The 13,121-nt window shown below is 44.3% G+C and overlaps 1 protein-coding gene across 1 annotated transcript in view; it reads right to left on the bottom strand.

Annotated features, from left to right (window-relative positions):
* Window positions 1-54: 54 nt before the first annotated feature.
* PLB1 (phospholipase B1) overlaps window positions 55-13,121 on the bottom strand; it is a 75,145-nt gene continuing 62,078 nt past the window's right edge. Inside the window, exons 49-57 of the mRNA XM_061367253.1 lie at window positions 11,981-12,032; window positions 10,099-10,179; window positions 8,950-9,015; window positions 8,335-8,429; window positions 7,139-7,220; window positions 5,782-5,886; window positions 4,636-4,731; window positions 1,046-1,120; window positions 55-563 (exon numbers count right to left, since the gene is read on the bottom strand). Of these exons, the coding sequence (XP_061223237.1) occupies window positions 342-563; window positions 1,046-1,120; window positions 4,636-4,731; window positions 5,782-5,886; window positions 7,139-7,220; window positions 8,335-8,429; window positions 8,950-9,015; window positions 10,099-10,179; window positions 11,981-12,032 (874 nt within the window). The 3' untranslated portion in view covers window positions 55-341. The remainder of the gene's footprint in view (window positions 564-1,045; window positions 1,121-4,635; window positions 4,732-5,781; window positions 5,887-7,138; window positions 7,221-8,334; window positions 8,430-8,949; window positions 9,016-10,098; window positions 10,180-11,980; window positions 12,033-13,121) is intronic.

A 13,121-nucleotide genomic window follows, 5' to 3' on the forward strand; every position in this document is an offset into this window, starting at 1 on the left:
ACTTGTATCTAGTATTCTATGTACAGTTTTATATGTATAAAGAGCAGATGCATGAGCAAGTTTTCTCACTTCATGCAAGCAATTGATATCCTGAGTAATATTCATGAAAAGGAGAGTTGCATCCCAGAACAAAAAGCTTTAACACTTTGAACTTCACCCTCCACTTGGCTGATGTGCGGAGGCTAACTTTACAGTACATTTCTGGTCAAGACTACTGGGCCTCAAAATCCATGGCTAACTAAGAAGCTTCATTCATATCCAACAGGGTTTTCTTATTCTGTGGCTTTCTGCACCACACCAGAGAGCAGCCTCAGCAGAGAAAGATGTTTGTTCCACTTGCGTTACAGAGGTGTCATTTTTGTGTTCTTTTCTGTGTCAGTCCCATGTTGGTACCTCTTTACTCTTCTTCTCAGCACTATCCAGATGAGTAAAGAACCCGCCAGGACTCCAGCTACTGCAGCCACAATGACAGCCCAGTAGGGGACTGAAGGTTCGGTCTTGCCCAAGTTGAGGTCTGCTCTTCTGAACCCGCTGTTTCTCAGAGTGAATAGAAAGGGTTTCTCCTGCAAAGGGAGAGCAAAGGTTTTACTGACCACAGAGCACTCCCCAGGCAGCATTCAGACAGTATGCGATTGCCCCTTCCCACAGAGGAATTGTTGCTCTTTAGACAGACTATCAGCTCTTTCTACTTTTTGTCTATCTTAGGTCAACCTCTTTCCTGCCCTATTGCCTGAATGTCACTAGAACAAAAAAAGGAGCCAGCTCAGAATCGGGAGTGATGGCATCATTTCCAAACTGGTTTGCCACAGACGGCCATATAAATTCATGAAAACTGGCTTAAATGAGAAAAGTTTTCTACTGCAATGAGGATAATATTTTCTTTCTGTTAAATCTTACATAGGTTTTCTGTGTGTAACAGAGCAGGAGTATATTTTAGCTATATCAAGCCTTCACAAAGATACTCTTTTTAAAGAGCTTTACCAATAAGAAAGGAGAAAAATCAAAGTCATTAATGGAGAGTATAGACACCTTGGCCTTTACTTACTAGGCTTGGACACTTGAGTTTTGACCTGTCATAGGTGAAGTTGTTGTAAGTCTGCTTTCCAGCAGCTGGCTCCAGCTGAAGAAGAAAAAAGCAATAATAAAAGTAATGATGATTTTGTGCCTCCTCAGACTCTCCTCACTTGGGTGGTTACAACTTTTTATCCAATCTTCTGGTGCTTGCAGCAGTGCAGAAACGTGGTGGGAGGCACATCACAGGACAGTTTCCAAACGTTTTAACACTCATGAACTGATGACATTGAGAAGCTGATGTCCTCTCTGCAGAAAAATGCTCTTGAGAGCAAGGGTCAGGAGAAGCCTTTCCTCCCTTTCTACTGAGAAATTAACTCTGAATACCACATGTTCTGGTAAAACAAAGTGGTTCACCATACACCCAGTTCTCCCATGTACACCCCTCGAACGACAGTATAAACCACAAAGGAAAAAAGGCAAACCCACATGACAGATGTTAGTCACATTACTTAGCATGTTACAGAAAGAAAGATGCTTAGGTGTCATGGTGATGGAAGTGACTTCAGAAATGATGGAGTTACAGAGACAGGGTGAGATGGTGCCAACCTTTCCAGTATTCACTCAGACAAGAACTTCCCTTAGAGTTTTCACTGCAGTTAAGTTTGTGAGATTGCAAGAATTGAGCTAAATAAAGCCTTTTATATTACCAACTGTCAGCTAAGTTGCAGTAGCTGACACAAGCTCACCCTAAGTCCATTTCAGACTGAACACAAAATATATCCAGGCTAACAGCATAGCATTTGTGGTTGGCTAGGAGTGCACATACCATTGGTTACCATAGCTAAGCTAACAAGTAGAGGCTTGCTCAGTCATGTTAACTAAGAGTTTACAACTGTGTATGGACATGCCTGAAGCAATGACTTCAGGACTGGCCCATAGAGACGGCAGAGCTGTCATCCAGCCCTTCTGGGAATACAGCGCAGAGGAGTGTTGTTGCTTCTGCTATTGCCCTTATGTGCATTTACTGTCCCCAAGTGATTGAAATGTCAGCTGTATACTGGAGAGAAACACCACCACAGCAAGCCCATCACAACTCATAGGATTCTCATATGGAAACACTGGAAATAGTTTCGAGTTCAGTTAAAAAAAAAATAAAAGAAAGAAAAAAATGAAGTAGAGACTGAAAAATAAAAAGAGCGAGATGAACCGCATCAAAATGTGATGAACCATGGCAAAACGTGCCTAGGGAAGGGAAGAAAGATAACAAGCGGGGAGAAGATGACAAGCAAAACAGAGTGCCAGGTTTTGCTGATTGTCATGGTGTCCTGCTGGACTCATGCGGAATCTTAATCACTTGGCCTGACCCGCAGCTAATGTTGTGAAGGCTGAATTTGGTAGTTTGGATGCACCTTAGAGGGAACAGCTCAGATTCTGATGTGGTTATCTGTAAGATGTGGGGCTCATATCCTGCAGCATTCTGTCTGCCATACGACTGGTTATTTGTAGATAATTGTAATACTACCCGTGCCAGGGCACCTGGTAAGGAGTCTGGCACAGAGCCCTGACAAAGGATGGTAAGGTGCAAAATTCTGTAGCCAGCCATGCTTGCTTCATCTCTGTACAATCTGTTCCTCAGGAGCATTAGCCTCTGAACTTAGAAGGTGACAGAATCCCCAAGTCCATAAGCTCACAGGACAGCTTCTGGAAGAAACACACAGCTCATCAACAGCATGTGGCAGACAAGCTGAATACGCTGTCCATGTGTGCTTCTCCTGGGCCAGAGAGCTGATGAGAGGGATTTGGGACCAGTGACAGCTCCTGAAGACTACAGAATCTTCTGACTTCAGAGAACAGGAGCATGCTTTGCTTTGCTTTGCTTTGCACAAACCAAAAAGGGCAAAGAACATTACGGTGAGGGAGAGGCTCCTTAAGCCATCCCTATCCCTGCATACCCACGCAGTGGCCAGGCACAGTCTGCCCCTTTATGTGTACTGACAAGAATCCGTGTCATTTGGCCATAAGCCTACAGCCTGCTGAGCTTTTCAGGGAACAGGGAAACAATACGGCCTTACAGTAAAAGCTTGCACAGCCTCGCCGTACATGGACTGAGAGTGAAAAGCAGGGATGTGTTACAAGGACGAGATTTAAACAGTAAAATCTTCAGTTGACACAGACTGGCAGATCTGTGTGGAAGGAAATAGTCAGCATCACTAAGAACCTGATCCCTGCAGCAACCTTTGTGTCTATAACCTTACACACGTAGGAAATGAGTGACAGTCTGGACAGAATAAAACTCCAATGGCATATTAAAAGGACTGATGGTGATTCAGAAATGAGTAACGGCTAATAGGAACGCCATGTGGCAACAGAAACACAGTTTAAGGCTACCATATGTCCAGGTATTGTCTCTTTTTTCCTCTTGAAACCTGCAGCCATGCTCAATTTGAATGTTTTCTCCCTTTTCCTGGGGTTTCTGGGCCACCATTAGCCCTGTTTCAGCTGTGAAGCACAGTGAAGCCTACCAGACTGCTGTCATCTGGAGTCCCAGACCGGGAAGGCTGATGGAAACCAGGCGGATTTGCTGTGCACGCACAAATCAATTACTCAGAGCATGTACGTGCACTGTACATCTACTGCTTTTTATAACCCTGGGCCTAACGCTCATATGCTATGCTTGGCAGCTGCACAGATTTCTGCCCTGCATTACCCAGTCCTGGTGCTCAAGCTCATTTCAGAGTAGCCCGTAAGCTTCTTACCTTGTTCAAACTTTAACATAAATGGAAAAGAAATTCCCCTCCATTTATGCTTGTTTTTTGTACAAACCAGGATACAGGATTCCTGCCAGCACAATGTATTTGGGTACTGGTGTTTCTGAGACAAGAGGAGGAAGTGTTGCTGTGGCATGAAAACGGCGTAGTCTTCCTTCCAACATAGGAAGCATCATGGTTCTGAAAGCAGCTGTGACCTTGGAGTTATCAAGTCTAGCACATGCCTTTTGCACACTCACAGCATTACTCAGAAGCTATCATTTCCCCCAAAATGACAGAAGGGATGTGACTGCAAGCAGAGGCATCATAGGTGTGATTTCAGCCCCACATTAGCTTCAGTGACTCTACTAGAATAGCCTCAGATACTAGAGTGGGTGGTATAACATGTCCACACTATGAATGGTAGCAAAAATTCAATCACATTTCTAATAAATCTAACAGAATTCACTCAAGAAGGGCAAGCTCATTCAAGAGACATTTTCAGGAAGCCTACAGGACTGAATGCTTAACTAGGCTGGGTTTTATTGCTTTAATACAAGTTATTTACCAAACCAGAAAAGGATTTTTCATGACATTAATGTAATGAAAAATGAAATGAGTAAAATGTAATGAGAAACCTCAGGATTTCTCATTTTGAATGAGCTAAGGCTTACACTGTTTTATGCACCATGATCACTTTGGATTGTGTTCCCGAGCAATGCAGAGTGAGAAGGGTCTCAGAGTTGAGCAGCCCCCTCTTGTTAGGATCTGAGTTTTATTTCTTGCCTATTGTTTTGTTTCAGACCCCTTTCTCATGATCATTTGGAGGGATTGCTACCACCAACACATGGGGATCTAGGTTGCAACCTCTTACCATATTATTCCAGAGAGCTATAGCCATCTCAGCATAACCTCTTCCACTGAAATGAAAGCAGTCTGCAGCAAAGAAACTCATATCTGGCTTGCTGTCCTGTGATAAAAACAAAAATGTGTTTCTCAGCACGTTTCAACCATTGAGATCTGACATAATGTACTTGGCATTCCCACTTCACAGTTTTGGTATCTTCCTAGAAACAATATGATCGTATTTTAGCACTGCAAATAAAAGCAGGTACTCCTAACTGTGTGCTGATCACTGCATCTTGAGACCTTCTGTGTAATGCAGCCTGCTCAGCTTCACACAGCAGTTTGCATAACACACCTAAACTGCTTGTTAAGCCAAGAGTCACAGCTCTTACATGGACACTGCTGTTGATCCACACTCCACCTCGTACAGAACTGACAGGGAACTGCTTGCTCTTTCCTTCTAAACTTCTATAACTCAAATTTACAACCTTTCAGGCGTTGGAATTTGTGCTGGATTTCAGGCAACATTAAAAAATGTGGTCTTATCCAGCTGTGGCAAATACCTGTCTTAGAGAGAATTTGCCTGATCACTGCCTGCATGGTGACCATTCTTTGAACTCTGAAGGCTGCCAGAACAAAAGGGGGATGATATGACAAAGGGATCATAGTCATGCACAACTGGGTGGCTTTGACCAGGATTCACGATGAGTATTTGTATCCCTAACTACACTGTGTATGTAATGCTAAGGATGGAGGAAAGGAGAATCACTGCTTGGCTTCAAAGGCTGCTTCCTGTTTCCAGACTGGCATGAACCAGGCATGCAAGCTCTGGTCCCTGTGTGAAGGAAACCTGAACATATTCCATAACCTAGATCAGACAAAAGTTACGTGAATGCCAACCAAGCCCCCAATGGGGAAAGCAACATGCACTTAGAGGAAGCCAGAGGGTGCTTAGGTTTAATGTATGACACTACGAATGTTTCCTAAAGCCTTTTTGATTCACAAGCAGCACACTCTGTCCTGTTTTCCCCTTTGTCACTTACTGCAGGGTCCACCTTGTGCCACTAGACTGCGCGAAGAGAAGAAAACACAGTCCTTGTGGAATCAATCTTACTGAACTCAGAGAAATCAAGGTACTGGTGCTTGCATAATGGGCAATCAGAACAGGACTCACGCCATCCAGGGGCAACAACGTGTTTCGGAAGAACGGCTGCATGACAACTGCAAAGTCCTCACGCTCCTCGTACCGACCGCTGTTGATCAGCTGCAAGGCTTCAGCCTGTGCGGAGTTTAATGATTTGAAACATGAGGCTCTTCTAATATTTATCAGCTATCAAAACCATGCATTCTTTCAATGTAGGAAGCCATAAATTGATAGTGTAAAGCCAGCTTTGAAAGCAGTCCAGGAAAAGGCTAAGAAAATAACTTGGTTCACAAAGCGATTGTCACGAGGAAAATGCACAGAAGTTAGGGTAGTTTGAAACGTAAAGTTGCTTAATGAAAAGAAAGCTGTTCGTAGCTTATAGAAATCAGTGCTGCACAGTCACAATGAGATTGAAATTTAGGAATTAGGCCAACATTTTTAGAAGTGACAACTGGGGTCAGAATGCCAACGTGAAGCCGAAGGACACTTGATTCTTCAGAAAGGTGAGCTTGACGTAATGCAAAACTTAAGCATTGAAAAGTTACCTACCACTTTGGAAAACCATGGCCGTGGACATTCAAACAGATGGCAAAAATATCTCATTGTTACTTGCCCCTTTATGGGTATAAACTCTGATGCTCTTGGTCATATCTCAAAACATTCCCAATCCAACTTGCTTAGTTAAATGGAAATGTCCTCTCTAGTAGGTTTATAGAAATGTTTTTTGAGATGGGTTTTTGAGCACTGTTTTGGGATTCATTGGACAGCTTCCCCTGCCAGAGCCAGAATGGAAGGCTGGAGAACATAATGTGATCTGATACAGTGATTCCTGTATTCATAGGAATAATGATGGAAAAACTTAATGTTCCAGTAGCTATTTATAGCCTTTGTTAATTTTGAGTGAATCTTATGCCCAAGGCTATGACAAGTTACTCTTAGCTTACCATGGACCAGCTTGCTATTTATCTGTATGCACGCTTTCAGCTTATGGCAAATGAAAAGAATATCAGGTTGGTTTAGTTCATTTCTTCTGCTAAGTTACCACAAAGCAACTGATGCAAGGTAATTTGTCACCCTTGCAGTGACACTAATTCATGTGAGCTATTCACTGGATTCATAACAAACAAACAGATCAACACAACAGCCATCATCATCCTTTTCAGCTGTTGAAACAGCATCTGGAAACTGAATCAAGGTCAAATCATAAGGCAATGTGGAAAGACTTGCCCTGCTGCTAAGCACTTAGCTGGGTAGGGTAGACTGTAGCCAAGCTGTTTCCCAGTTACCCCTCTCTGTCCTGCTGAGGATGGATATGCATGAGAATAAGGGCAGTAAGGGAAGCAATGTAAAGAAGTGAAGGTGGCCAGTTACAGAATCGATGTATTACCTGAAAATCTCTGTTAACTCTCTTGATTTCTTGTAGCTCAGAAGAATTTTCCTCGGGGTTTAAGACACATGGGCAAGCGTTCCTTCAGTGAAAGAAATGCTAGAATTAAAAGCCAATCTGGAATAGCCTATGCAACTCTTCATCAATGTGTGTCTGTTTCACAAAGCTCAGGATAGGTGCTGAAAGCTCACGTGCAGAGGTATGTGAACTTTGGCTTAGAAATGGCCAGATACAAATATCCCTACTGAGTTCATCTTCAAAGTGAACACCTGGTAAGAACTGCAGGATCCACAACTTGCAAGTCAAATGCAGAAGTGTTCAGTATGCCACACATCAGCAGGAAATCACATGTGTTAGAATGGAAAAAAAACCCACATATACCTGAGGGTTTAAAGATACAAGACAAATTGTTCATGTAGTCTGACTCCTTAGACCACTGTGTTTTATTCTGTTACTCCCATATTGAGAGGCAATAACTTGTGCTTCACTGAAATGCATCCTCCTAGAATGTGCTTGGAATGAACATGAAGACATCAAGCCATTATTTTCCCTTCTAATGTGTTCCAGTAGTTAATCACTTCTAGTATTAAAAATCTGTGCCTAACTTCATTTGAATTCATCAGGCATCAGCTTCCAGCCACTGGTCTTTGTTAAACCTTTCTCTGCTAGACTGAAGAGCCTCTTCATGTCCATGTTGACTCCTGTAAAATCTCTGCTGCTGACTAAAACAAGTCCCCCAACCTTCTTTGAGTTAGGATTCTTTTTTCTCCTCCATTAGGTGTGAAAAGCAGTTCCTGATTGTGCACTCTGCTTTATGTAGCCCAGCCTGCACCATAGGTAATGCAGCACTGAATACAGGCAGAGGCATCAGGGATGTCAGCCTGTGCTGCTGACCAGTGAAAGGCTGAACAAAAAAGGCTTTGAAGTTCAGCAATACACCACTTCTATGGTGACTTGTGCTGTGACATGCTGCCTTAGAGCTGGGGAGAAAAGTGATAACTCTGCTGTCTGCAGGTGCATGCCTTTTAGCTGAAGTATTGAAAGAAGTAATAGAAGCTGATGGGAACTAGTGTACCAGGTAAAGGCTGCGATACAAGTAGCTTGGAAAGCTTGGTGAGGATGCCTACTGAAGAAGCAATTTAGATTGATCCAAGAAAATAACCCTTTAAAGGCAAAGACCTGTTTTGCTCACTTACTTTGTTACCAAAGTGCACGTTGAAGAGCTTGCTGCAATCTGACGCAGTCCAGAAATCTCCAGTATCTCCACCATGTTGACAAAGACCCTTGGGAGCTGCAGGGATTATGAGAACCAGACATACCAAATCACACAACTCGATACCACTACAAAGTGAGGAAGAAGTGCCATCCATAGGTCAGGGAGTCAGAGCAAACTGCAACCAACGGCATGTGCATAGGACGATGTATAGGAGGAGGGAGACATATGGTGGATGTCAGCCAAAAACATCCCAGTGGCTTGTACAAGCTAACTGAAATGTTGCCGCAGTCCCTAGGGCATTTCTGTTTTCTCTAGGGTAAATGAAACCGTGTTTAGCCCTCAGGACTGGCCACAGGGTCATGCTATGTTTGGCCCTCAGCAAAAATACTGTGAAACACACAGTTTTCCTGAAACTACAGCCTACTTTCTCAGGACACTTTCTAACACAGTTGTTGAAATGCAGCACCAAGTCTGACTCCAGCTGTTTGGAATATGACCTTCTATGAAACATAATCACTGACAGTCTGTAAGTGGTGAGAAAAACATCAGCGTGCTCACCAGGAACATAGCTTGCTAGGGTATCTTAAAAGCTTACCTCCTCATAGAAAATATCCAGAGTGTCCTGAAGGTGCTTTACATACTTTTGCACTGAAAAGGTTTCCTGCGTAATTAAAATAAACACATAAATAGATAAGGATCAGTCTCCTTTGAGGAACTAAGAAGTTTTAACTGTTTTGCACCTGAACAAAGGAGCCCACGGATTCTGCGGTTGCGATGCAGCCCATGAGAAGATATACTGATGCAGTGTTTCCTTAAGCCTTTGTTGGCAGGTATATTTTCAGATCAAGAGGTTTATTGCCACATCGACCTAGGTTATACAGTGTTTGTGTTTCTATGTCACTAATATAGTCTCTTAATCTCTGTAGAAAATCCCAAGGTATATAACAATTCTTGGCAGAGTCTTTGCCTGATGAATGTCTACATAAATCACACTTCTGGATTTGATATTGTCTTTTATGGGATCCAGACCAGCCTAGTCTGCCTTATGAACAGTGATACCTTTTTATTGCTCTGCCAGTCTGGGGAAATTGCTATGGAGGCCCCAGAAAGCCCACGGGCAAAACTGTTTTGTGACTGTAGTTATAGAGGTGGAGCTGTGGGGGCAAAGGCTCCAGGCAGCAGCCTCTAAAAAACAACAGCAAAAGAGAGAAACCTGAGAGAACAGCCGCAGTCATTTCAACAAGCTGTGGTCCAGACCCCCAGTCTGCATCACAGGGACCTTTTCAGAGGGGATGACCACTGACAGCTGGGTAAAAGACATCTTCAATATACACTGACATTGTTCTGGTGTCATTCTGAAGCCAGAGTCAGGCATCCCCAGTGATTATTGCATGGAGATGCTTTCCAGAATAAAACCTTGCTTGTGTCCCCATAACAACACGCCTATAACACCACACAGCTTGTCCAGTTAAGCTGGGAGAGCTCTTCAGCTTGTCCGTGGTGCTTTGTTCAGTATGGGGCAGGCTGCTGGTTTTTAAACAATGTGGCTCCAGAGCTGCAATGCTCCAGCATTAAAAGCTGTGCACTTGTTTCTGATACAATACAGATGAAAGGAACAGGACTTCTAAGTGCTTTTTAAACAAAGAGGAACTTTGGCTCGCTAAGAGAGAGAGAAAGGTTGTGTTTCCAGGGTTGGTCACTTGCCAAGTGCCTGGATGAGCATGCCTAATTCAGAGATACAAACCTTGTCCAAGCAGTACTGGCATAAGTCGTTGCCTCCAACGAGGATAGTGATCAGCTTCCAGTCTTCCTTGAAGTTAATTTTCTAGTGGCACGTAAAGTAAACAGATTGCAGCATCTGTTGCTTAGGCATGCAGAGGTCACATTCACAAACGGCTACAGACAGCATGGCAGCACAGAGAAAGGAGATGCTGAATTCAGCTGGCGAAAGGAAAGCATCTCTCCAGGGGGAAAATGTGAACTGTTTGCTAATCCAGCTGCAATTCACCTTGGCTTTTGTAAGGAAATTCCCTTCAGCAAATGAGATCTGTCCGGGTAGCCAACCATGAAAACGTGTCTGTGGCAGCAAGCGTCCCTAAATGAATGTTAGCTTCAGGACAGGGATGGCCGGGGGTGATTTGCCAGCCGTGGGGATGGAGCACTGTGGGAGTGGATGCTGGAGTGACTCATGGAGCTGCGGAACCGGAGCTGCTGGGGATCCCTGCCAGCTGGGCAAGTATCATCACCCCACGGGCAGGAGGGGCGAGGGGTGCCCCAGGGAGCAGACAGCTGGATTAAAATAGAAGAGTCCAGGGGGCTGGTGACTTCACTGAGCTCATATAAGGGCAGCTGCAGCATCCACGTCACCGCAAGCTAACAATAGGCGCTGCTGAGAGCTGGATCTCATCAAAACATTTTGTAACATTCAGTACAAAGAAAGGAATCAAAGGCAACTATTTTTAGGGTAGTGCATTTACATAACAAACATCTGCGAAAGGATCCCACAAATAGAGGGAGGGCCTGGGAATCACCCACAGGTCTGAATTCTGCTCCTTAACCAGCACTTTGCTCCGAAAGCCTTTCATGAAGAGGCAAAGCGTGGCAGGGACTAACCCCCCTTTTTTAAAGGTGAACAAAAAGCAGTGGATAAAACCAAGCTCTAGAACCACACACTATTTTATTGAAGAGCCACGCCAGCTCCCTTCACTCTGCCAAACAATCGGTACCATGGAATAGCTGACAGTGAGGTGAGCATGCAGCATCCGTCCAGAGCGCTGGCACAGAGAGACACATGCTTTGACAGATCCTGCTTATTCAGTACCTTCCCTTCCCATTCAGCCTGAGCCAAGGAGCACCAGGCACTCCCATTCCTTCACAGGGTGCTCTCCCTGCACCAGCAGCTCGCACCCAGACAGTCATCTGCTCAAATTCAGCCAACACTTGGAACAGGGTGGCCTTAGTTTTCTCCCATATATCCTTCCCCCCCACCAAACTGCAGCAGCAGCCATTGAACTGAAAGGGAATCATCCTTTTAGTGCCCTCTGTAGCCCTCAGTGGAACTGGCACAGCAGTCTGTCCCTCAGTGCTACATTCCCTCCCTACTGATTGTGGAGTGATAGGGATTCACCTAACCCTGAGGTTTCTGGCCACTGATCGATCACTTGCCTGTTCAGAGCCAGAGGGCCTGGTCTCCTAGGAAGACTTCAGTTGTCCCCCTTCCTAAACCTGCCATTTCCCAGACCCAAGAGTGAATAGTGTTATTCACGTTGGTCACCAGGTGCCTGCTCCAGCAATTTTACACCCAGCCTTTACGACTTCCATTTTGAATGGTGTTGCTCAGCTCCTGTGATCTTCCCATAACCTTCAGATTTCTCCTTTCCTCACTACCCACCTGGCTGCACTGCATCCTACGTTATTCTCTGCCTCTTGTGTTTGCACCTACCTACATGGATTTCTATAGGCAAATTATCATCTCCTAAAGGCTAAACCCTGGCACATTCATCTTGGAAAGCACACCAGAGACAAGGACACTGACTTTTGTTCCATCGCTGCCCAAGCATCCCATCAATTAAAGTCATGTCCCAGAGACCGTGAGAGCACTGAGGGCTGGCCCGAGTTCCACTTACCGAGCTGCTTCTCATTAGCTCCACCAATTCACGTGCTTGGGCTGACATATTGCTAGAGAGAGAACAGAAGCATTTTAGATGCGTGCTTTAAACACACATCATCTTCCTGACATCCCACTCCTCATTTCAGGGAATATGAGGATCAGCAGAAATCAGTGCAAGGAAAGCAATACCTCGGAAGGATGAGCAAACATAGGACAGAGATCAGCAGCAGTTGCACAAGTGAATAATGTGATCTGAAAGGGCTTCAGCTAGGATGACTGCCAAGTGGCAGGCAACTGGTATGAATTCTTCCCATCTCAGAGTTGTCTTAAGTGTATTTTGTTTGGAGAAAACCACTAATGCCCAGATGCACAGAGACATTTATTTGCATAACTCTCCTTGAAATCTGGTGGGGGAGTTTGATGCTTACACAGAAGCTGGGCACCTAACCACCCATCCTGATCTGACCTTAAACTCCTACAGCTTCTCTTATGACAGGAAGACATTGCTTATACTGGAACTGCCAGTCCCAGTCCGGCTCTGGGCAGGATGCAATGTCCATGGGCTGAAGCACAACCCATGCTGAGACACCAGTGGGAAAACTAAGCTCCTGGTACACTAGAATAAGACTGTGCTCAAGCTAATAAGCCCTGCCTCCCTTCAGCACCCACACAAATGCAGTTACAGTATTTGAACTCCCAGAACCATATTGATTGCCCTCAGTCTTTGCTCAGGGCACCCATGAAGTATTGAGTAGCTACATAGGCTATCCCCAAAACCCTTTTGCAGTGAATTTACTGACTGTTAAAGGTGTCATAGAAAGTCTTGGAAACAAATTCCATGAGTATCCATAAAGCACACAATACAAGCCCTTACACATTTTGGTTCTTAACAGCCTATAGTAGAGCTTTTCTTAAAGAAGAGACTTAATTTCCAGATGCTCATTCTGTTCTTTTTCTTTGCACTGCAAAAATAGATAGTTCTTAATGCCTTTAGGAGAGCAGTGGGTTTCTATTTGTTTGTTTGAGGCACATTTCCCAGAAATCAAGGAATAAATGAGAGATTCTCATGGCTTTTTCTCATTACAGATATGGCCTGATAGAGAATCAGGGACCTGAGTACTGAAGGCTGGGGAGAAAAAGGTACTGGTAGAATGAAA

This window comes from Neopsephotus bourkii, unplaced genomic scaffold (genome assembly GCF_033783945.1).
Source record: "Neopsephotus bourkii isolate Nb327-2 ecotype Australia unplaced genomic scaffold, CSIRO-AGI_Nbou_v1 NB_1373, whole genome shotgun sequence".
NCBI lineage: Eukaryota > Metazoa > Chordata > Aves > Psittaciformes > Psittacidae > Neopsephotus > Neopsephotus bourkii.